Below are 25,845 nucleotides of genomic sequence, written 5' to 3' on the forward strand. Positions count from 1 at the left end.
ATTTAATTTCAGTTTGTCTTTTAAAATTTTTATATTTTAAAATTTATTTAATTGGTTGATGAGTTTGATTTTAAGAATTTGATTATTTATTTACCATATTAATAAAAATTTTATTGATAAATATAATTTATAAATTTGAATACTTCCTAATTTTTATTCATGAAATTAACAAATTATAATTAGCATATTCAAACTTATTTATTTAATTAATAAATTATTTAAATTTATTTATTTAATTAATGTTATAATATATTAAATGAAAATAATTATTATTAAATTAAAAAAAATCAAATTTATTCATAAATATTTATTTTTTATATTACTGTATAAAAAATACCCACCCAAGGGACCGAACCAGGCCTCGTCGTCTCCGCCAGGCGAGCCGACGTGGCAAGCCGGACCCACTCTTTTTTTTTTCCGGATCTACTACAAAGCCGTGCACAAATATCACGTCACAATCCTGTCCCATGAGCGACACAGCGGCTAGGCACCGCTTGCTCTCCCCACGGGTCGAGGTGCCATTTTGCATCGGTTGCTAAATTGGGCAAAATTGAAATGGCATCTAACCCTTCGGCTCGGCTTTCCGTACTCGGGCGAAGTGGCGTCACCGGGAGGTGATCGATAGCTTCGCTTCAACCGCGCCCTTCTGGAGTCACCGCCCCTCTCTCTCTCACCTCTTGGAGGAAGAGGTGAGATTTTTAGGTCCACTCGCAGGGTTTTTCCCCTCTCCCTCTCGTCGTTTCAGCGTTTCTGCGGGTTCGAGGTTTAATTAGAAAGAGCATCTCTGTCTCCCTCGACAGACAGGAGGCGGAGAAACGGCGACGGATTAGGGTTTGGCGTCCTGCACTCTCACGTTTTCCCCTCCTTTTCCCTTTGTTTTCTTCAGTCGCGGAAGAGAAGAGGAAAGGCGTCGAGAAGCCTCAATTCGCCGGCATTTCAATCATTCGCGTTTCGGCTAGCGGAGATCTGGTATCACATTTTCTGTATTATCATCCACTGAGAGCTTCCTTTTTTGTTGACTAAAAGCTTCGAGTTGTCGGGCCTAATACAGACAGTAGTGTTGCTGCTGCGTTATCAAATCCAATGCATTAGCAAAAGGTCTATATTGAACTTGCATGCCATGGGTTATTTAGTTGCTGATGCATTCTAATGTACGATTGTTGTCTACAGATGGTTGCATTTTGTTTATTTTGCTTCTTGACTGTTCTTGCTTCGTGCTTGCCTTTTATTATTTCTCGTCTTAAAATAATTAGGACCATTTGTTTAACAGGGTTCTAATTTCTAAATAATTATTGCACGAAGCTACATTTTAGGCAGCACCAGGAGAGCACCTCATTAGTTGGTAGATCAAACTGGCCGAAAGTTTGTTTTGTTAAGTTGTCTACCTAGTTTTTTGTTGCCAGGACATGTAACTATATTTGACTTGCCATCTACTCAATGCATTCTTACTATCAACCAGTCAATGAAGAAATTAAGACTTTATTCCTTCAAGAATTGGATGGATAATGCCTGAGTATGTAGCGGACCAAACTGCTGATGTTTCTTTTAGTTGCCTACTTTGGTTCTATTTAAATCTCTGTAGACAAAGGAGGCTTTCCACCTACTTATCCACCGTTAAAGAGACAATTTGATCTAGAAGGTAAGGTGTTTTCCTTTATTTAAGACCTCCTTCAACTATTGATCCCTTCTATTTGGCTCTTAAATTAGTGGGATCGATGATTTTTGTTTGATTGTTCTCCATCCATTCCAACACAACTTTAAATCTGGCTGTCTTCAAATTGCTTGTGGAAATTGGTGCTTCAACTATGTGATTGGTTCAATGACTCGTTGATACAAGAGATTCTTGTAGTTTCTCTACTAATTTAAGATGAGACTTTTGGAGTTATAAGAGAAAATCAGATAATTATTATACGTAAATGTTTCAATGATCCCACATTAGAGATTAAATTAGTAAGTGCATGTCAAGATAATGTAAATATCAATGTAATCTTCTCTTTCATTATCTAAATACAACACACTGTTTTTCTCTCAACCTGATATCAGACTTGACCGTCAACTACAGTTGATGTCAGAGGGGCTGTGAGTTTCATATGATGATTGAACTTCCTTTCTCTCTATTATGAAAATATACAGTGTCTTTTGTTCCTCTAATGTGATGTCCCTCTCACACTTTGTTCCAGATTTTGTTTTCAACTTTCCCTTTTCTGTCTGTATCTTGTCGGTCCTAATGTTTCCCTTTTCACACTCTATTTATAGGCACTCTTCTAATTTTGTTATCCTCTCCATCAACATCTATCGCCGTTGTTCTTCATTCACTAGTGACACACCATGACATCAATCACCAATTTGAGAAGGTTCCATGGACTGATTTGGTTGATTGTGGTGTGGGGACCAGTGCTTTTGTGAAGCAGTTTTAGGTGATATACTATGTTGGTTGTGTGGTGAGTGTCTCCAATCCAAGTAGAGGCTTGGCTATCAACTGAAATAATTCATTATTAGTGCCATGCTAGGCATGCTGACCCATTGGGCCAAAGGCATCGAGGAGGTGATGGAATTGAGGAGGAGGAGAAGGAAGAGAAGAGGAAGAAGACCTGGAGGAGGAGAAGAGGTAGAAGATCCATCTTTGGTTCTTTGTAAAGTCCCATCACAGAAGCCTTGTTGCAAAACAATAAGACTCTAGTCCTCACTCTTTTGAATTCTTGGTACTCGGTTTCTGGTGGAACTTTTTTCACATGCCCATCAGCAGGTAGTATTGTCTTTAAAACCATGTTCTAAATCTTCCTTGAACGACATCCTGATGCCTCTAGATCTCACGTTGACATTAATCCTTGCATCGCTAGATGCTCCCGTCATTTGCTTCCTCCTGATAGGTCACATGTGGGTGCTCATCTTCTTGGTTGTACTTATCATTTGTACTCCTGCATGCTGTTGGGGTTTCTCCTACACCAAGATCATCCTTGTTACTGTTCTTTGCTGGTTTCAGAGAGAATGCAATAAAATGAAAATGCTAACATATATTATATTTTACAATTTTAATTTCAACAAAATTTTTGTCATAAATTGTATTAGTTAGACATATTCTTTATCTTGCTTCATGAATTAAGATGAGATTACTATTATTTTGTTTCTTCCAACATCTCTCTTATGTTGGAATCAGTGTCTTTCTTGACATCTTCTCACTTCTCTCAGAGTAAAACAACTAAAGACAGTCTCCTCCAAGCATTTCTTCTTTTGGTTGATGTGGAAACAATAATATTACTGATTTCTTCAACACCCACCCTTATTGAGTCATTTGCAAGTTCAAAAGATAGGTTAATTTTTTTCTCTTTTCCAGTTTTCAGTAGAAGGGGAGCCTTGGAGCAACGGTAAGGTTGCTGCCATGTGACCTAGAGGTCACGGATTCAAATCCTGGAAACAGCCTCTTGCCAAAGGCAAGGTAAGGCTGCGTACAATGGATCCTTTCCCCGGACCCCGCATGGCGGGAGCTTCGTGCACCGGGCTGCCCCCAGTTTTCAGTATTTTTCGTCTGCGCAAATGTACCTTAGAACTTTAGTCAATCTCATCTGTGCTCTCTGACATCTTCTCCTCATTTTCTCATGATATTGGCCTGTCACTTCTTTTTTGCAAACCTTCTAATCTTGGCGTGCATACCTTTAGCATGAGGAAGAGTTAAGGTATGTGATTATTTTACTCATTGAACACTAAATTAGCTCATGTCTTCATCAATTCAATCGTCAACTCCTTTGTAAATCAATCCAGAATGTTTCTTCATCAATGTCTTTTAACTTGCACAAGTATTGGGTTGACATTTTTTTTCTTTGTCAAATGCCTAATAACTGTTACATTTATTTTTGTTTGTAAACTTTCTATTTTATGAAAGGGAGTCTTGGCGCATCGGTAAAGTTGCTGTCATATGACCTTGAGGTTATAGGTTTGAGTCGCGGATCAGCCTTTTGCAAAATGCAAGATAAGATTGCGTACAATAGATCCAATGTGGTTTGACCCATTCGCAAGACCCTGCGTTGATAGGAGCTTTGTGCATCAAACTGCCCTTTTAAACTTTCTATTTTAATAAAATAACATTGATTAAGATTTGTGCTACAACTCGAATGGGGAGCATTAGAGTTATTAGAGGTAATATTTATATGTGTTGTGATTTTATCCAACATGAAGTATGATGTTGTTAATTATATCAGAGCCTCAAAAGTATGTTTTATTTAACTATATAAAAACTGTTTAATATTCTGGCGCTTCAATTTTAGACAAACCTAGCCAATGAATTAGAATTCACTCCAGTTGATTATTGGAGGTAATAACTATGTGTTATGATTTGATTCTACATGGAATATTATATTATTAAATGTTTTATGAGAGCCTGAAAAATCTGTGTTCTTAACTATATATTATCCCTTTAAACTTTACACAAACCTGGCCGATGAATTCAAATTTACAACATCTCATCTTGACGCAGCTTGTTTTTGGTTGCTAAGCTGACTTCTAGAGTCAAAGATCTAGGTGGAGTCCAATTTTGGTTATCCATGTGACAACTCTGTGCAAAGCAATATTTGCAATACCATCTGAGGTTCTACAACCCGTTATTGTAAGTCTATGCTAAGATATTACTTGTTCTGGTTATGTAATTTATTTAAATGAACTGCTTTTCTGTTTGCCTGGCTGTGATATTTGCTTGTGAATTTGATGCTGTCACAGGAATCATTAGCAAAATGGAGAATAAATTATCCTCTCCGCTTGTGCTAGATGGATCTGTCTGCAACATCAAATTCAGCATATCAACGACAGAGGAGATTGTAAGTAATTATGTGCTATGTTGTCTCTTGTTATCTGTTGCAAAATCTGTCTATAATTTTCTCCAGCATCAAAAAATATAGTTGCATAAATTGGGCTTATCTTTATATGCTTACCCCTCACCACCTTTGCCAGTGCCAATGCTACACCATAACATCATTCTCTTTTTTCCCCTTTTGGTACAATGACAACCAAGGTCCTGAGCATTATATTTATAGTTAACAGTTTCTTTTGGAACATTGAAGCTCTTGCACAAACTTATTCATTTTCATCCAGTTTTGCACAGAAGTATCTTTCTAGATCTAGCATATCGTTCTATACTTGATGTCACACATGCCTTATTGTTGTATTAGTTCGTTCTTTATACATTCCTTAATAAATGTATCTTGTATCACATCTAGCCAGTTAATGAAGACCTCAGTTGCATTGAAGGGCCAAGTCTTTGTTTAGAAACCGCCACCACCATCATCACCAACTATATGGGATTGGTTTCATACCTTATCCCTTGTTGATCTATGCAAGGCTATATCAGTAATAATGTTTAAGTCCATTAATCGGTATTTGTTTGATCGACTGGAGATACCTTTGATCTCCCTTCTCTTGATCCATAGCTTATGGCAATTATGACACAAGATACCAGAAGGTCCTCTTCGGTCTCAGACACACTTTTCCTTATTAGTGATATTTTTAGTTCCTCTTTTTGTTGAAGGATAGACCAAGAAATCTTAACTAGAAATTTCATGTCTGTCAATCTTAATCATTCTTTTGTTTCTTTCCATATGAAACCACATTTTATGGGTTCAGTTTTAGTTTTACTTAACCTACAATTCTGTTATGATGTCATTTTTAAAAAATTTGTTTTCACAATTCAAGGTTTGAATTTAATCTCTTCAGACTCTCATTATTTGGCACAATAATGTTTGCAAATATCATGCACTTGTATTTGATCAGTGAGTTTATCTCATACTAATGCAAAAGAGAGAGAGAGAGAGAGACTTTGAGCTTACTTGTTGCAAACCTAGAGTTTTTGTTTAGAAATAAATTTTAAATATTTAGAAGAAACAAAATTGAGAAAGAGAAGTTTATATGTCAACATTCACTGATACTTGTTTAAGAAACTAGTAGAGAACTTTTTCGATCATTCACTATTACTAACCAGAAATATATTTATCAAAATAATTAATTTTACCATTTCATTGATTGACAAATCATTGGTAAGCTACCAATCATTTAAGCTATTTATTTTGAAAATTTAACTTGGGATTTTATTTAGATTATGCTTTCTCTAAATTCTTTCTTTCTTCTTCCTAATTACAAATTTAATCTTGGAAAGAAATGTTTTTCTTTAAAAAAAAAGGAAAAAAAACGAAAGGAGGAGGCTGAAGGTTAGGACCCGTATACTTTTTATTCAAGAGCAAGCCCCCATTTGGTGGAGGAGGATGACCTTTAAAATGAACTACAACCATAACAAAAATTGAATTCCTATTTTCATATTACAATCCCAATGCATCACATTTCAATGAAACTTTCTCTTATCCTGTTCTATGAGAGATAAGGCTTCTGTGGTCATGTTAACTGGCATTGTTTTTCTTTTCATTTTAGCTATATGTTCCTTAATTCAGTTATACAGGGAAATCCTTTGCTTTCCTGTTAATTATGCGGTCTTTTATGGCGTGCATATACCTAGACGTGCTTCAAAAATTTCATGAATTTTATCTAATTATGTTAGTGGAATTGAATATAGTATGCTATCAATTGAAGGCTACAATTATCATACAATTTTAACATTCTTCTTTTAGTTCTTGTTGACAGTAGCACCTTAATGACTATGGTAAGTTCATGTATCCTTGTGGATATCTTTGTTGATATATTTGATTATCTTATGTTGATACAACTACCAAACTAGAATGTTATTTACGTGACTCAGAATGTTTGTAAAATATAATGGTCGATGAATTGCCATGTTCTTTTTCTTGAGAAGGTTCAATCCGTTAACTAAGCTAACTGTTCATAAGTTAATTTTTGTACCTTTTGGATTCCTAATATAAACTAATTCTGTTCTTACTAGTACTTATGATCTCTGTTTGCTTGTATTGTCATTATACGTATATCATGTGTTAGATAGAATTTTGTGGGTTGATATATTTCAGGATCTTAGATACTGTTGTAACTTGTAAAACATTTGATACATAATATCTCTCTTGCATGGCAGATGACATATTCCATAAACGAGTGTCCCATTTCACATCCATCTCAGCTTGCAAATCCTTTTCTTGGCTTGCCATTGGAATCTGGTAGATGTGAATCATGTGGAACGGCTGAAATTGGAAATTGTGAAGGTCTACATTTGCAATCTATTTCTTTTTCCTATTGTTGATTAACACAGGTAGCTTTGATAGTAATGATATTCTTTTTGTTAGGTCATTTTGGCCACATTGAATTGCCTGTACCTATATATCATCCTTCTCATGTGAGTGAATTAAAAGATATTTTAAGCATGATCTGCTTGAAGTGCCTGCGGGTGAAGAAGGTACCCAAGTCAATCCTAGAACTTTCAATTGTCTAACTAATTGTTTTTTGGTAATTTTACTTGCTTGTTACCTACAGTATGCCAGTTCTCAAACCTTGTGGTTTTCCCATTTCTTTGAATTGCACTTGCACGTCTGCTCACATAGAATGGTAGGGCAAAAAAATCTTGAGGAACATTTGTTACCTACTTAGATCATCATTTGTTGTCAGTTCATAATGGTTGTGATTTTCATTTTAGTTGATTGTAGAAGATGGTGGAACAGACAATGTAATAAGGATAAAGAATACCTTAGTAGACAATGTAATAAGGAAAAAAGTACCTTAGTTATTCAATCTAACGTTGTATGCTAGGTGGAAAGTGGGTGGACCCATATAATGTCATAATGACATGAAACTAAAATACCATATAACTCAGGAGAATCACAAGGGCACCCCTTATGCAGACTAGAATATCAAGAAATATATATTCAGTAGACTTTGGTGACAAGTTTTCTTGCTTTAGGATAACATAAAATTTTTACATTACAAAGAAAGAAAATAGAAAGGTGAAGTTGACCAAGAGGGCATGTAGTTTATTGATAAATTGACATGAAAACTATATCTTAAAATTGTTGAGGATTTTTCATATGATGCAATGTTTTTCATGCAGTCTTAACCAAGTGTCTATTTTTCGTTTTCAAAGCACCTTTGTTGTGCTTTATGAGAAGGATATAAATAATGGAGATTATCTTCAGTAGAGAAAGATGGAAAGATTGGACTAAGTACTATATTTTTTGTTTTTTTTACTTCTTATGTGGATGTTGACATTAAACAGATATTTTGTACTGTTCTTTTATTGAGTAAAGCACGCCATGGAATAATAATCATCCATAATTATGACAAACACTTGAAATTCTTGAAGTGGAATGAATTAGACCCCAAATATCAAAGTGAACTAATGGAAAAGGTGTGGATGCACAAATATTGACTCGTATTGGAACAAGGATCAAAAGTATGTCACTGGTTGGTATGGCACTCAACAAATCAAGAACCATCTTTTCTAGATTCTTCAAACTTAACTTGAAGTTCCAAGCTACTATATATTCGAGAGGAAAGGACTTAGCTATTCAAGTGAATGAATGTGCGCCACAATTAATTAGAATATTCTATGAGGTATGCTTTGTACTATTCATCTTTCTAGTCCATAAATCCTATATAGACGTACAGTAAATACTGGTGATAATGAAGCAATTCATGGACCTACATTTGCTTACAGATATACATTTAAATTCAAAAGAAACTCAATATATGAAGGAAAGAAGAAAATGATAAAAATATAGTAGGAATAGCATGGCCAATGCCCTTTGTCGATGATAGCGACTCGTCAGCTAAGACGTTATTGTAAGATTATAGAGAAAGGGTAAATGTTACTAGATATATGCTTGGAAGCTCCTTTATATTGAATCTAAGATTTGATGCTGTGGTATGCCTCTTTCAAACAAGCGATATAATATCTACATGAACTAAGAATAGAATGAAGCACTTTGTGGAGCTTGCAATCAGAATAAGCATAGGCATGCTACTAGTGGCTCTATTACTTGAAGGCTCATTGCCACGATCATTCTTATAACTTTGCTTAAACTGGGTCATTCTTCTCTAGTATTGGCCGAGAGCAGAGAGCATTGCAGACGTTGCAATGGAACATAGAAGGAGCAGGTTTCGAGAAGGGTGTAAACCTCTGCTACTATGTCTACAGCATCTCATCAAGCAACATTAGAGATTACTTTAGATCTGTTGATAAATTTGGGCAAGATCAGAAAAGTCACTGAAGCAAGTTTCTGCAGCGGAAGATGTGGTATTTGTGGGAATAATGATGGGGAAAAGGCCTCAAGGTTGGACCACCCTTTATAGATGCCACTGGTGAAGGTGCCTGGGAAGAACCAGATAAAGGAAAATAATTCTAGAGAGGAAGAGATTGCTGAGAAAAATTACAAACACATTCATGTTTAGAAGATGATGCAAACATAGTGTTGAAAGTTGTGTTTGTGACTCTCAAATGCAACAAAACACAAGATTGGGACAAGGAGATGATCCGAGTTGGAAAATGATGTGGGAGTGAAGATATAGTTGAGTTTGGGATGCCTTATATCTTTTAGCAGTGAAGAAACAACTACAAGAATATGTGTATTTTGGTCCTCTGAACGCTAGTTACCCACAACCAATAAACATGACATCTTTTCATAATTGTGAGATGGAGATAACTGTCTCATGTGGAGATAGACTGTGCCCAAGGCATCAAAACCATGTTACAAATGAGGGGAAAACGTCAAAAATCTCTAGATAGACTTATTTTCTGATCTGGACAGTATTGTCAATCTGATAAGAAAATGTTTAAAGAGGCTACTTGCTCATTCCTATAGATATCTGCTTCAATATTTTATGTAGCCATTTTTTTGGAACAACACCTGATTTAAATATTAACGTTTGCACCTTTAGAAATTGTTAGAATTCATGATATCTGATTGAACTCATCATTCCTTGTTTGTTTTGATGATCCATGCATACTGAACCATATCATTTACTTTTATAGCACTGCACTATATTTTGGAAGTGATTCTTTTGAAGAAGCATTTAAAACCATTTTGTCTTAAATTCTAAGTTTGTAATAACATCTCAAGTAAATGTGCAAACAAAAGATTGACAAATGTTATGTAAATATTTTTTGTTACTAGCTGAAAGTAGAGTATCATAATATCCTATCCTATCCAAACTAAATATTAGGTGTCATCTTTTGTTCCTATACCTGAAAGTAGCATCCATTGACATAACTAAATATCTTTGTCTAGTTAATTTGGTGCCCTGATTCATCAACACTATTTTGACTTTTATGACATCTTTTACCTTTTTGGCTTGAATAATCTGTGATTTTCCTTGATCCATATTTTCTTTATCTACTCATGAATGTTCAGGTCCGGCAAGGTGTAGTGAAGGGCAAAGTCTCTAGCATCTCCTGCTTTTATTGCCGGGTAATATTGGAAATTGCTTTCATATGTTGTGTTTCTTATTTATTGTTCTTTCTTTTAAAATTCTTTAAACTGACTAATTATAGATTTAATTCAACCTCAAATTTTCGTTATAGACTCTCAACTTTTTGTCTGAATTTATGTTGTTTTTTGAGCCTCTGTATTTATTTCACTCTTGAATCTGATGTTCTATGCAATTATTCTGCTTTTTTTACTGCAATACTTCAATTGATTGATTTGCAAACACGCTAGCTAACTGCTCTACCATGGTTTATGTAACCTCTTTCCAAAGCAAAATGCTTTAAGGATGGGTACTTCAAGAATGGCAATAATAACCTAGATGTTAATCCATGATTATCAAATGTTGAAATGCGACGAAAGTTGGGGAGATGATGAGTTAGATGCCCATTTTCTAGCATCCTAGCAATAGATACATTCTAAAAATATAAATTTGAACAGAAAGGAACTAATATCAAAAACCAAATAATTTAAGTCATTCCAAACAATATTTTACTTTTTTTTATTTGTTATTTCAAGAAAATAAATTTAATAATTCTGTTGAGATTTCAATCATATGGTACATTGAGTTGACAGGTTTAATCTGTTTTGGTTCTATCAGATTTCAAACTCTGATATGGATATTTGTTTGACTTATGAACCTAATGTTACCTTGGTATATTTGAAATATTTTGTATATTAATCAATATGTTGATATATTTATTCTGTTTTGATTGCACTAGATTTCAAATTCTGATACAAAGATCTGTTTACATTATGAGCCAAATGTTACCTTGGTATATATGCAATATTATGTAAATATTTTAGCTGTTTGTTTATAGTTCTGAAAAAGATGCATAGGCTATCTTGTTGTTGTCAATGTAAGGTTTTTATGGTTGATTGTTGTTAATGTACGTATCTGTTATCTCTACTGAGATTATTATTTCCTTGCCTTGAATTTTGAGATGCTTGACGTCATTGCAACTCCTGGCTGGTTTAGTTGCTAACTAATAGTAAAGTGTTTTTTAATGTGACTTTTTTTGTTATAATATGCTTGCAGTGATTGTTTTCTATTTGCTTTTCACATCTAAGAAAGACACAAAATACACTGTTTTTTTGCTGAAATATTTACATGCCAGATTACTTATTCCTCATCATGGTAGTGATTTTTTCTTTCAGGATCTACCTCTTATTTCTGTCAAAGAAGCAAAGACGAGAGATGGTGCCATTTTCTTACAACTGACAGTATCATCTAGGACAAACATGCGAGAAACTTTCTGGAATTTTTTAGACAGATTTGGTTGTCATTATGGTGGGACCTTCTGTCGACCATTGCTTCCATATGAGGTGAAAGAGTTTATGTTTTTTGCACATATTAAATGTACCGGCATATTTTGATGAAGGTTCTTGGTGCCAGTTTTCTGAAGTCTCACTTATGTTCAACAACTTTATTTAGCTTGATTCTAGTCCGGCTGAAACAGCACGTGTACAGATACATGTATGCAAATGTATTCTGTGCCACCATCATCATCATCATTGTGATCATTTTCATTATCATCAAGCCGTTTTAGACCCACTTGTGTATGTGCGCATGCAAACATTTGTTGATCATGTGAAATGCATATGCTTTTGTCTGAGGTCACTATGGCTATCATCAGTATCTAAATCACATGTATATTGCTGATGGGTTTTGGTTGATCATATTTTGGGCCCATCTATAACTTTTTTATATCATATGAAAAGATTAAAACTTTAAACTTTCTGAATTTCTCAAAGTGAAAAGAAAATTAGAATACTGAAGTTATGCTAGGCCTATAGTTTAAAAGAAGCTTAAGAAAATAATTTCCATTTTCATGACTGATCTTGTCGTGCTTGCTTCATTAACACATAATTTTCCTTACATATTCAAAAAATATTTAAAGTGCGTCTTTTCCTTATAGAAAAATGCTGAAAAATCCTTCTTTTTTAAAGAGAACTGAATGTTATCTTTCTTCTTTTTTTTCTTTTGGATACATTATCATCCTTTGTCACTGTGGAATGTGGAAGTTGTGCGTAGTTGCTATAGATCATGAGGAGTCACTAGTAATGTACTGAAGAAAAAAAATATTAATTATATTTTTACTGTTTTCCAGGTCCTTAATATTTTGAAACAGATTCCAGAAGAAACCAAAAAGGCACTGGCTGGAAAGGGATACTTCCTTCAAAGAGGTTTTATTATGCAACATCTTCCAGTCCCTCCAAATTGCCTCTGTGTTCCTGAAATTACTGATGGGAAATGTGTTATGTCCTCTGTAAGTTTTTCTTTATAAGACATTTGTGAAAATAATTTAGTTGTTATTCTTGGATAATATCATTTTTCTTTCTCTCTTGTAGGACATATCTAAGTCCCTTCTTAAGAAGGTTCTCAATAAGATTGAGCTCATCAAAAGGTCAAGATCTGGGCCCCCAAATTTTGAATCACATGAAGTTGAGTCAAATGATTTACAATTGTCGATTACACAGTATATTCATCTCAGAGGGACTACCAAGGTGAGCTGTAGTTGTAAAAAAAACTTGCCTCTAGTTCTAGGTTTATCACATATGCGCATTTTACTGTTATCACAGTTACTTTACTGTTGGTATTTTATAGGCACCTAACGACATCAAAAGCAGATTTGTCCAAAGCAATGAGTCAACCCAATTGCCCCCAAAGCAATGGCTGGAGAAGATAAGAACATTGTTTATAAGTAAAGGGTCAGGCTTTTCTTCGCGCTGTGTGATTACAGGAGATCCATATATTGGAGTTGATGTGATTGGTTTGCCGTCTGAAATAGCGAAAAGGATTACATTTGAGGAACGGGTAACGGAATACAATATTAATCATTTGCAAAACATAGTTGACAAGAGATTATGTATAACTTACAAAGATGGTTCCTCAACTTATGCAATTTCTTTAGGATCAAAGGGGCATACAAGTCTTAAGGTTGGTCAGATTATAAATCGCCAAATTGTAGATGGGGATATAGTTTTTATTAATCGACCGCCTAGCACTCATAAACACTCATTACAGGCTTTTCATGTTTATGTTCATGAGGATCATACTGTTAAGATTAATCCCCTTATATGTGCTCCTCTTGGAGCAGATTTTGATGGCGATTGCATTCATATTTTCTACCCACAGTCCCTTTCTGCAAAAGCTGAAGTTGCAGAACTGTTTAGCGTGGAAAAACAACTGTTGAGTTCACATTCTGGAAATATGAACTTGCAGTTGGTTCATGATTCTCTGTTGGCTCTGAAGTTGGTATCGAACTTGAGTTTCATACAGAAGGCAGTGGCACAGCAGTTGGCTATGTTTGAACCACCCGTACTGCCATCACCTGCAGTAATCAAAGCTAATAATCATGGCCCATGTTGGACATTTCTTCAAATTTTACAGAATGTTTTGCCATCTCACCTGAACAGTTGTGGGGATAACTATACCATATATCAAAGTGAATTTTTGAAATTTGATTCTAGTAGGGACATTGTGCAGTCACTGCTAACTGATATTCCAACTTCAATCTATCGCTCAAAGGGCCCTAAGGATGTACTCAATTTCTTCAATTATATACAGCCATTACTGATGGAGGTTTTGTTTATGGAAGGCTTTAGCATTAGTTTGAAAGATTTTTATTTTCAGACAGCCATTATTGAAGAGATTAGAGGAAGCATACAGAAAAATTGCTTCATACTTGGTCAGTTAAGATCAGGATACAATGAGCTAGTGCATTTACAATTTGAAAAATACCTCAAAAGCTTGAAATCTCCAGTAGTAGATTTTCTATTAAAGTTTTCAGCCTTGGGTAGTTTGATCGATGCAAAGAGTGACTCAGCAATTGTCAAAGTGGTCGAACAAATTGGATTTTTAGGGCTTCAGCTTTTTGATCAAGGAAAATATTATTCGAAGGCTTTGGTTGATGATTGCTTTGCAACTTTTGTGAGTAAACATTCCTTTAGCGAACTTGATTGTCCATCTGAAGCATATGGCCTAGTTAAAAGTTCCTTTTTTCATGGTTTATATCCTTTTGAAGAGTTGGTCCATGCAATATCCACGAGAGAAATCATTGTTCGTTCATCTAGAGGATTGACAGAACCTGGAACCTTGTTTAAGAACCTTATGGCGATTCTTCGAGATGTCATCATTTGCTATGATGGCACTATTAGAAATGTATGCACTGGTTCCATTGTCCAAATCAAGTATTTGGATGATGAAGTTGTTGATTCTTTGACTACAGCACCCCCTGGTGAACCAGTTGGAGTCTTGGCTGCTACAGCTATATCAAACCCTGCATACAAGGCTGTTCTTGATTCATCTCAAAGTAACAACTCTTCATGGGAACTTATGAAGGTACAAGTCAGATGTGTTTTTCATGTAACAAAGGTCATTTTTATCTGTGGGCCAGATGCTCGTTCCGGAAATAATATATATAATTTTCAATAAATTTTATCTCCTTTTTGGCATCATACAGGAAATTCTTCTTTGTAAGACTGGCTATAAAAACGCTGATTCAGATCGCCGAGTGGTCTTGTACTTGAATGATTGTTACTGCCGGAAGAGATTCTGCAAGGAAAAGGCAGTATATGCTGTTTTCAATTGCTTGAAAAAGGTCTGTTTAAAGGATTGGGCTCGCGACTTCTCTATTGAGTATGTACTCATGCTTGGCCACAGATTTTTCATCCTTCTCAGTTCCTTACATTTCGTTGTCTAATTATTATGAATTCTTTCAATTCTCGCTTTCACTCTTCAGTTGCATGCTGATAAATTTAATGGTTTATAATTGTGAATCGGGCAAATAAACTATTTTGTACTATTCCTTTAGCATTTAGTTGCATTTTTTTATTGATTTATATAAAATGGTTTTCCTTTTGTTATTAACTTCAGCTTTGTTGTTCAGATATAGAAAGCAAATAGATTTGCCTAATAGTTCAGGGACAACTTCAGGCCTTATTGGTCATGTTCATCTTGACAAGGTTTGTTAAAGTTGTTCATGTATCTTTTGATTCTAGCTGATTTGTAAGTAGTATGATAAAATGATTGTTCTAAGGATATGTTTGCTTCTCTTTGACAGACGCAATTAAAACTGTTCAACCAAAATACTGATGATATACTTGGGAAGTGCCAAGATGTTTTGTTTAAATATGCAAAAAAGAAAGGACAGCTCTCCCAATTCATTAAGAGGGTTGTTCTGTCGGTTTGGTGAGAAGTTCTCCTTTACAGAAGTAATTTTGTTTCAAACTCTTTACAACACCAGACCACTGGGCAGTTTTGTTTAAGATTTATTTTACTCAACTATGACAGAAAGCTCAAGTAATTTGACTCAAATGCTCAATTCTTATCTGTTTTGTGCTTAGTATCCATATTTGTTTTAATTTTTAGGTATCACTTTTGTTCATGTGTGTCTTAATGGATACATTTTTTTAATTGAATCTTCAGAAGATGCTATTTCTTGTCATTGTTAATTGCTGCACCACTTTTGCGAAGCAATTGTTGGAATATTCATTCTTATGTTTCTGTTTACTTCGACATGATGCAAAAGATTCCTTTTTTGTCAAGTATGTACTGTAAATAAACACGTCTACTACTTACAAGTCTCAACTGCTAAAGGACATTCTCACTACACATTTAATTTGTCCTCAAGTCCTTTTGAAAATTTGGAAAAACCACTTTATAATGAATTTTTTAAATGCTTGTTTGTATAGATGCTTGTAAATAATTATACTATTAACATTTCCAACGATCTTGACATGCCAAGAATGTCATAGAATCTGGCTTTGCTCAATTGTTTTGTTATATACATTTCCAATGATCTTGACATGTCAATAATGTCATACAATCTGGCTTTGCTCAATCATTTTGTTATATAAACATGTTTCCTCTAGCCTTATGTTGCCCAATAGAAATCTTAACTCCAGCAAGCATTATTGTTATTTTTTAATATAAAATTAAGCCTTCAGTTGTCATTACAGAATTGTATTTCCGTGATTGAGATATTGTTGATTTTTTTAGTGTGCACAATTTAAACCAAATGTAAAGGTGAAGATATAAGCAGTTATACATCTAATTAACTGTTCATTAAATAGTAAAAGATCTTTCTTTGTAATCTCAAGTTCCTTAATTTTTTTCATACTTCTGCTTTGATGTAGTGAATGTTGCAGCTTCAAGCAGCCACATGATGGGGACCTTTGTCATTTTTCTTGCTTGCAGTTCACTTTCTCTGATACTAATGCTGCTCAAAATGATGAATCTCTTGAGTGTGCAATACATGTCATGGCCAAGGTTATATGTCCTATATTGTTGGATACAATTGTTAAAGGTGTGCAGACTTCATTCTAATGAACCACTAATTATGACATCAACTATATTTTGTAAATATTGTGTGGTTGAATATACTTCCATTACTAAATACATTTCCTCTTTGATATCTTTCATTTAGAGCCTAAATCCAATGCTTAATTGTTGATGCTTCTTGAGCTTTAGTTATCATTCTTTGTTGAAACTCATATGCATAGAACTAATAGATCGAGTGAAGTATCCATAAGAAATCTACTGCTGAATTCTATTCTTTTAATGTGAATACATGAAAAACAACTGATCCTTTGATTTATTGTTCTACACTTATTAAATAAGAGGAAAATTCAGGAATTTGGAGTTTCTAACATCTGTGTTTGTGTGCATTGTTTCTGTTGACTATAAATTTCTACAATTCTAGAATTACAACATTAAAAAGTTACTGTAGCAAATCAGTTTGTAACTGTATTTGGGGGATTTTAGAAAAAAGGAAGTAAACATTTGAATCTAATTGAAATTGCCAATGTTGAAGCTTAATTTAGCTTTCTTGTTCACTATTTTTCTTCTAAGAACAGAGAACTTGCAATGAAGTTCATCTCCCATTTAATTCGAAACACTTAATAAGTGTATTTTTTTCTTACCTTTTCCAAAATTTTCACATGCCTATTCAGAGTGTGTTTCTGAGAATTAAATGAAGAACACACTAATTGTCAATGCAAGGAATACAATGTGACATTATTTTTCATATTCCATTAAACTAGGCACATCTTTCTTTATTTAAATAGAACCTTCTGAGTAAATATTGCATCAAGAATTCTGCAATATTTCTATTCATCAAGTTTAAGCTCTTTTGTTGGACTATGTTATTCAAGTAATTTGTGGCTTCTTGCATAAGCCTTTTAATTGATGTGATTAATGATGTTTAGAGTTCTATCAATAGCTTGTTGGTGGTGTGATGCGAGAGATCCGTGTCAATGTAATTTTACTGCTAGTGTTTTCTTGCTAAAGAGTAAAGACAGACAGAGTAATTGGCCCATGGAGTTGATAGTTGTTTTTTTTATTCATGATGGAAAGTGATAGGAAGTATCCATATAAAAATCATGTTAATACCATGTAGATGGTAGAGAGTTGTGTGTATGCTTGGATTTATAATTGTCCAGTCATGTTAAGCCAGAAGTGGTATCATTTCATGAGCTTCTTAAGGTTAAAATATATTTAATGTGAAAAAGTTGTATGTGCAGGGTTATTTGCTTCACCTTTTGGAAAGATTTTTGAGTTACTGATAATTCATGGCGTCGTTAAGATTTGCATCAGAATAATTTTTTGTGTGACAGAATTGCCTATGCATTATATGTGTCCATGGGTCATTATGTGGAGTTAAAAATAGTTTTTACATTGAAGGTTTGTTTGGTAGCTGTTATTTTTTGATTCATGATATCAGTTGTTTCAAGTTGTGGTTCGTGGAGGCAGTAACTAAAATTGGATGTATCTGTTAGTCAATCGTCATGGAGTTACATATGATTGAAGTTGAAAGATGGTGTGTTGATGATAATTCTTAATATACGATGTTGACCATATGTGATAGTTGTGTTGGTAGTTGAAAAATGACCGCTGAACATGTCTGAGCCATCTGTGGTGTGATATCCATATGGTTTTGTACTGAAGCATGAGTGCATGACTAGTTTTTGATGAATGAATGTGTCGGTAGAGTATTTGATACTTGCAAGAGTTGGTGGTGTTCTGCAAGTGGGCTTGACCATTTGTTGCCCTGGACATCTGGGCAGTGTAAAAGATGTTTCCTCTGGGTAAAGTTTATTACATATCTAGCCTAGTTTAATTGTAGCTAGCTGCAAAATCAACCTATTTTAACTGGTAATATATTTCTAATGCTTTTATATTTCTTTGCTTTTAACTTCTCTTTTATATCAGGTGATCCTAGAGTTTTTGAAGCAAAGATTGTATGGATAGAACCAGATGCAACTTCTTGGGCGGCTAACTCATGTAAAACCTTAAAGGGTGAATTAGGCCTTGAAATTGTTCTCGAGAAAGAAGCAGTTCGAGAAAATGGTGATGCATGGAGGATGTTAATGGATGCTTGCCTACCTGTGATGCATCTTATAGATACAAGTCGATCTTGTCCTTACGGAATTCAGCAAAATCGGGAGCTTCTTGGCATTTCTTGTGCTTTTGACCAAGCAGTTAAGGTATAATATTGTTCTTGATCTTAGTTACATATAAGGGCTTAGGCTTCAATATATATATTATGGATTTGGACTAAGTACATTATAGAAAACATTATCTAAAATTAGTTAATAATTCATTTATTATTATACTGCCTATCTGTTGCCACTTATTCATATTACCAAAGTCTACCTGGCCTTAATGTTATATTCACACAATTTACAAGAAGTTAAATGAGATCAGGTGTGATGTGATGATATTCATTGAAAATAGGTGGTGGGAAAAGGATGAAGAGGATATTCATTAGTAGTTTGAAATCTTGTACTGTGCCGAGTGAAACAGTCAAAACGTACCATTCTGATAAATCATCAAAACTCTATACCACTCGACATCAAGGCTTAAAATCTGTGCTGTGTCATTTCAATCTTTAACATTGTGTCGATGCTCCAATGCATGGTGTCAGTGATAGATTAAAGGTTGGTGGAGGAAGGAGATAAAGTAAAGGATACATTGTCTCTGTTGAATGGTATCAAGTTCTAATAATTTATCGAAATGATATATTTCGACTGTTTCGTCTTGCATGGTACAAAATTTAAAATTATACTTGGCATAGACAATATTTTCTTCCTGTGCTTCATCTCCTTCCTTCTTCAAACTCCAATCTATTACCGGCATCATACATCGAAATATCGGCACGATACTAAAAATAGTATCGTTTCAGTTAAAGATCGAAATTTCAGCACGGCTTGTGATTTTAAACCTTACTTTGTAGCTTGTTTCAGTGGTTGTTGCTAAACTTGGTCATGTTATAAGTCATTTCTTAACATTCCTTATCAATCTCAGCCACACATACTGTGGAAGCTATTGTTTTACAAAGAATGAAAAAGGAAACTAATTGTGATTCCCAATTTACTGATGTGATGGGTAGGCTATCTCAATAATGAATCCAAAAGATCTTAAAAGGTCCTGGGGAAGAGGTAAACAATAGTCTGTTGAACCACCTATTTCAGATTCTCTGTAAAGAAGCTGCATTTTTGCAGATGTTTTCATTCTGAGGAAGAGGTAAACAATAAGACTGTTGAATGTTATCAGTGAATGAGTGTCACCCTATTTCCTGGATCATAGCACATATTTTAAGGATATGAATTATTATCAGGATTAAATTGATAATTCAGTATTATGGTTCAGTCTACAGATAGTTGGGCAAAGTGGAATTGACTGGTGCTGTACCATATATGCAGGCATTTATATCTCCTTGTCAGCATTTTTCAATCGAATTTAGCCAAGATAGATAAAGGGAACTGATTGTGTCAAGCTAAAAGTTTAAGGATGAGAATGCTATAAAAAATGTTGAAGGACATACCAGATAGTTTATTTGCTATTAATGAATTTACCCAATTATATTGGTTTGCATGTCTTTACATGATTCTTCCTTGAGAATTTGCTGACGATATAGGTGCAGACTTCTATCAGTTCCATTTCTAATTTTCTTAAATTTAGTGATATTCCTTTTCATCATTGATATTGGTTAATGCTTCTAGTGGAATTGCAGAATTAATGATGATTGACCATTTGTACAGCGGTTGTCAAGATCAATTAGGATGGTTTCAAAAGGTGTGATGAAAGAACACCTACTTCTGGTAGCAAACAGCATAACATGCACTGGAAATCTTGTTGGATTCAACACTGGTGGTTATAAAGCACTCTTTCGTTCTTTCAAAGTTCAAATACCATTCACTGCTGCCACTTTATTTGTAAGTACCTTTTTGGTATATCGAACTCTTGGTTTGTTAAGTACACCAAATTTTGCCAATTTTACCACATTATGACATTGAATTTCCTTTTTTGTCTTGCAGACACCTATGAAATGCTTTGAAACAGCTGCTGAAAAATGTCAGACTGATTCTTTAACCAGTGTGGTTTCATCTTGTTCATGGGGCAAAAAGGTGGCTATTGGTACTGGTGCACCATTCCAGATACTATGGGATAAAAATCAGGTTATTTTTTCCATTCACATAATTATGTTGACCTAATTAAGTTACAAGTATCTATTGACCTATGACTGCACAAATTCATGCTTTCCTTTTATTTTAGATGATACAACATATTTCTTGATTTATGACTGCACAAACTCATACTTTCCTGTTGTTATAGACGGCAATGCATAAGGATATTGGTAAAGGAGTATACGACTTCCTTGAGATGTTAAATCCCACATTAAGTGGAGAGGCAACTGGCGTATGTCTTGCGGATGTTGATGACATCATCGAAGACCAGGAAATGGAAGACGTTTGTTTATCACCTGCAGCTAATGGCCATATGACTTTTGAGGAAAATTATGAGGTTGAATACAGCTTTAAGAAAAATCTAAACCAGGAAAATAGGAAAATTGAGAACTCTTGTCGAGACTTTGCTTCAGATTTTGGAGAAAAATCAGGCAATTGGCAAGGATGGGAAAGTAGGCAAGACAGTGGCAAATTGGCAGAAACAAATGCCTGGTCTAGTTGGGATTCCAATCACATGGGACAAGTCACTGTGGGATCTTGGGGAAATAAGGATTCACAATCAGTTGAGCCTAATGCATGGGGGAAAGGTACAGACAAAAATATTGCTTCATGGGAAACTCAATCTGTTAAATCAAGTGGTGGAGATATTTGGAATGAAAAGGTGACCAAAAATTCGGAAGAGAAAGAAGGAACATCTGTTTGGAAGAATAGTAGCGGGAGGCCCAAAGGCAATTCTAATGAAGATGCATTCTCTTTGCCTGGGACTTTGGACTCCAAAAGTTCTAAAGAACCACAGGTTGTGGGTGCTAGAGATAATAACTCTTGGAAAAATGGCCGGGATGCTGCTAAACGTCCAAAAGCAACTACTTGGGGCTCTGAAACCAAATTTGATAAGGATTTGAACAGTGTGCAGAATGGAAAATTTTATAATGAGAGGGACAAATCATGGAACTCTAATGCAACCCAAGATTTTAACAACCAGCAGAGTGGCAATTCAACCGGGAACTTGGAGAACCCATGGACTTGCAAGCCAACTGAAGATTTGAACAACCAGTTGAATAACAATCCATGGAACTCCAATGCAACCCAAGATTTTGACCAGCAGAGTGGCAGTTCAGCCAGGAATGCGGAGATTCCATGGACTTGCAAACTAACTGAAGATTCGAACAACCAGTGGAATAACAACCCATGGAACTCAAATGCAACTCAAGACTGTAACAACCACCAGAGTGGCAATTTAATCAAGGAAATGGAAAACCCATGGACTTGCAACAGCCAGTCAAATAACAACACATGGGACTCCAAGGCAAACCAAGATTTTGACAAGCCGCAGAGTGGCAATCTAACCCGGGATATGGAAAACCCATGGATTCACAAGCCTATTGAAGATTCAAACAGCCAGAGAAATAACAATGCCAGTTCCACATTAAACAATTTTGATAGTGGAAATCAAACTTGGAATTCTGGTGGTTGGGGTTCTGCAACTGCTGCTGGCAGAAGAAACCAGAAAAAATATGGTGGAAAACCACCAGGAACTCCAGATTCCAGAAAAGTCTGGAACCCAAATAAGCCATCCACTTCAAGACGAGCATTCGAATCTCTTTCAACCGAGGAGGAAAAGATTCTCGTCGAAGTGGAACCAATTATGCAGATAATAAAGAGAATTTTGCGAGATTCCAGGTAAATAGAGTATTATATATATTTGTCTTTTGGTGTCTGAGTCAATTGAGTGGTTTCATATCTTTACAACTTGATAAAATCAAAGTATATTATTCTCCCTGCCTGTGGCCTGTCCCTGGTCTCATGGTTTTGTGTTTGTACTGCTATGTTATAGTAAATGCATAAAAGTGAGAGCTGTTGAATGATATATCTAAGTGCCTATAAAAGAAAATATAATAAATAAATGAGCCTTTCTGGCATTCTTAGGAGTCTTTGCATTGGTGAACTTCTTTACTCAATTAGAAAAAGAGACACTAGCGAAATTACATTTGCTATAACAACCTTTTTATGTACCAATGTGTGTGTAGACATGTCGATGGATCAGCAGCCGAAATGACAAAATTGAATTTGCACCCTAAGTTAATTGATGACCATGATTGTGGCCATTCACAAGTCACCTCTTGTTGCCCATGATCTAACAACAAACAGATTCATGACTTGCTTTCACCATTTCTCACAACATAATTCTACACTTAATCACACAAGTAGTTGAGCTCTGTTTCATGGACATTGATTGCTTATATATTCCATGAGTCTTAAGGTCCTCTCTTAGTTCATTATTGCACTGTGGTCTGAATTGTGTCTGGTTCTGCATTTTCGTTTTTACCTCTCTCTCTTCATGCATGTTGAATGGCAAGAAAAAACAAAATCTTTTGCATAATATATAATGTAAATATTTTGTTGTTTTCTGTTCAATGAAGTCTAAATATATGGAACATAAAGACATCATTTTCGATATGGTCTTAGATTTATTAGCAGGTGTATTTTTATTATTGCTTGAAAGTAGTCTTCCCTTAAATTTATTGCTCCCTCATTTTTTGACATTTTCAATATTGTGGATAGAGACTTTTGGTTCTTATTTTCTAATTTTCTCTTGTCTATTATCCATGAGTTCAGTGATGGTGATCGACTGTCTGATGATGACCAGAAGTTCATTTTGGAGAGTGTTTTTTCATATCATCCTGATAAGCAATCAAAGGTCGCTGATCAACTCGACTATATCATGGTAAGTAATGCTGACTCTAGGATTCTAATAAAAAGCTACAGGGTACTATTTGTTGCCAATTTAACTAGATGCATGGTCATTAAAAGTGTGCTTTGCCATTGATAGGTCGACAAACATGGTACATATCAAGACACAAGGTGTTTATTTGCCGTGTCACGCGATGGTACTAAAGCCGACTTCTCCTATATTAAATGCATGGAGAATTATGTCAAGCTAACCTTCTCCGAGCACGGAGAGTCGTTCTGCCAGAAGTATTTTAAGCGGCCCAAGCAGAAGACAACAGTCAGCAGCTGCCCTAGCAATTGAATTTCTCAAGCCTCGTGCTGCTCTAAATTCCTTGTATATATAGTGCTCTGCCGTGTTCCTAACAAGTTCAGATCTTTGTTAAACATCTAACTAGAGAATGTAAATTATTGCAAATAGACTATAGGATCATATCGTCATCTGCCCATTCTGAATGCCAGTTTTAATGCAGGTTGCATGGATCATAATAGCAGGCATCTTTTTTGCGAATAGTTCATTCATTCTTCATTATTGACAAAGGTGCAATCGATTTTCTTCTGGAGCCAAGCCACAGCCAAACACCCACACAGGTCCTGTATCTGTTGAATACCACTCGGGCACTTTTGCAACAAGGTGTTTTCATATGATTCCCGTCGCTATTTGACTGGGCTCTGGGGGATGTTTGCTAGCACTTCTCACCTTGTAAACAACACCTCTTTTAATTAGTATTGTAAAGCTAATTTAAGTCAATATTCTATTTTATTTTATTTTAATTTAATGTTATCAACGTCGCCGAGGGCAATTACATCCTTAAATGTGTAATCCTACGCTACGCTGTCTGGAAACGGCGACAACATTACCGTCTCCATTTCTGAAACGTTTTCATCCGTGGAAATTTACAAGAAATGACTAGTTCATGTCCGGCCCGCTCCCCTTTGTCGACTTATCCTCATCCGCCTCTTCCGCCTCCTTGTACTCATCCTCGTCCGTCTCCTCCTCTCTCTCATGCCTCATATATGGCCTCTCTGTCGGCGCCACTGAGAAAAGCTTCCTCCTTTACGACCACCCCTTGCCGCCGTTGACGTTGCTGCTGCCAATGAAGAAGTACAAACCGAAGAAGCGCTGTCGGAAGCCTAAATCCCTGTCATCTTCCTCTGGCCCCTCCGGCGAGCGGCGCTGGGTCTTCAACGTTTTCAAAAATTGAAAACTTTAACTATTGTCGCTTTTTGTTTTCGTGTTTTTGCGTTTCTCGTCTCCAAATTTTCAGACAGCGTAGGTGTAACCAGTAGGACGTTTCCAAATTTAGAAAGAATTATTAATAATGTTGTTTTTTATAATTTTCTTCTTTTTATATATAAAAAGACAAACGACAGTGTTGGTTTGCTTGCTTCTCTCTCGCTTTGGTTCCGACGCTGTTCGAATCCATGGAGGGGCTTGTCTGCGACCTGGAATCTTAACCCTAAAATGGCAAAAAAGCAAAGGCCGCACGTCGACGAAAGGTGCGCGATAGAAGCGGAGCAGCAGCGGCGAGAGAAGGGCGTGGTTTGGGCCTCTTTAATCGGAGTTCTTTCCCCTTCGCGCCTTCGATTTCTTGTTCTCAAATCTTTTGATCTCCAGGATTGATACGGTTTCTTGATCCGGTTTGCTGCATTTATTCTCCTGTAGGTTTGTAAGATTGCTTGTGGTTTATTCTCGTTGGCGGTATCATCTGATTCAAAGGTGATGTTTTCAGTCTTATGTATATTTATGGAATGTGGCAATCGGCATGTTAAAGCGAGAATCTGCGACCGTGCTTTTCTGTTTTTCGATTCCTTCGAAGTGATTACTCTTCCTCGATGGCTTTGAATAAGCCTCTCCGTTTGTCCGCGTCCCTGTGGGCTCGGATTTGTTGAGGAACCGAACATCCATAAGATTAAAATCAGTGGTTTCAAACATGTTTTGAGCCGCTGAAGAGTAGAATCTAGGTTCTAGGGTGGTCTCAAAATGTGATGGGTTTGGATGTTGTGGTGCATTTTCACTCCTATGAGGAATTAGTCTCCTAGAAGGTTTGTGTGCTACATGCTTTTGCCTAACTCTAAGAGTAATGCAATGCATGATGCAAAGACAAGGAAACATAAGAAAATTAGTCCACAAACTAATTTTTAAGAGAGTAGAACCAAAAAGGATTGATTTTTAGAATTTTACCTCCTTTGACTTAGTTGGTTCTCCATGAAAAAACCCTAGCTTTGCTTAAAGATGGAGAATAGAGGATGTAGGAAGTGAGAAATAGGGAGTATTTGGTCTCTAGGA

General features: G+C 35.6%; 1 protein-coding gene across 1 annotated transcript; it reads left to right on the top strand.

The window, feature by feature from the left end:
• Positions 1-814: 814 nt before the first annotated feature.
• Positions 815-23,973, top strand: LOC141818512 (DNA-directed RNA polymerase V subunit 1). The gene is given in 21 exon segments (XM_074706001.1): positions 815-969; positions 4,472-4,600; positions 4,711-4,808; positions 7,019-7,145; positions 7,227-7,336; positions 10,284-10,340; positions 11,514-11,681; positions 12,467-12,625; positions 12,708-12,863; positions 12,964-14,700; positions 14,822-14,997; positions 15,248-15,323; positions 15,422-15,549; positions 16,497-16,666; positions 18,571-18,845; positions 20,403-20,576; positions 20,679-20,819; positions 20,977-22,508; positions 23,445-23,553; positions 23,659-23,815; positions 23,818-23,973. Coding segments are annotated over 19 exon segments (5,571 nt in total). The 5' UTR covers positions 815-969; positions 4,472-4,600; positions 4,711-4,724; the 3' UTR covers positions 23,853-23,973.
• The last annotated feature ends 1,872 nt before the right edge of the window (positions 23,974-25,845 follow it).

The sequence above is a fragment of the Curcuma longa genome, chromosome 2 (genome assembly GCF_044706935.1).
Source record: "Curcuma longa cultivar G26 ecotype Majalengka, Jawa Barat chromosome 2, ITB_CL_G26_1.1, whole genome shotgun sequence".
In the NCBI taxonomy this organism is placed as follows: Eukaryota; Viridiplantae; Streptophyta; class Magnoliopsida; order Zingiberales; family Zingiberaceae; genus Curcuma; species Curcuma longa.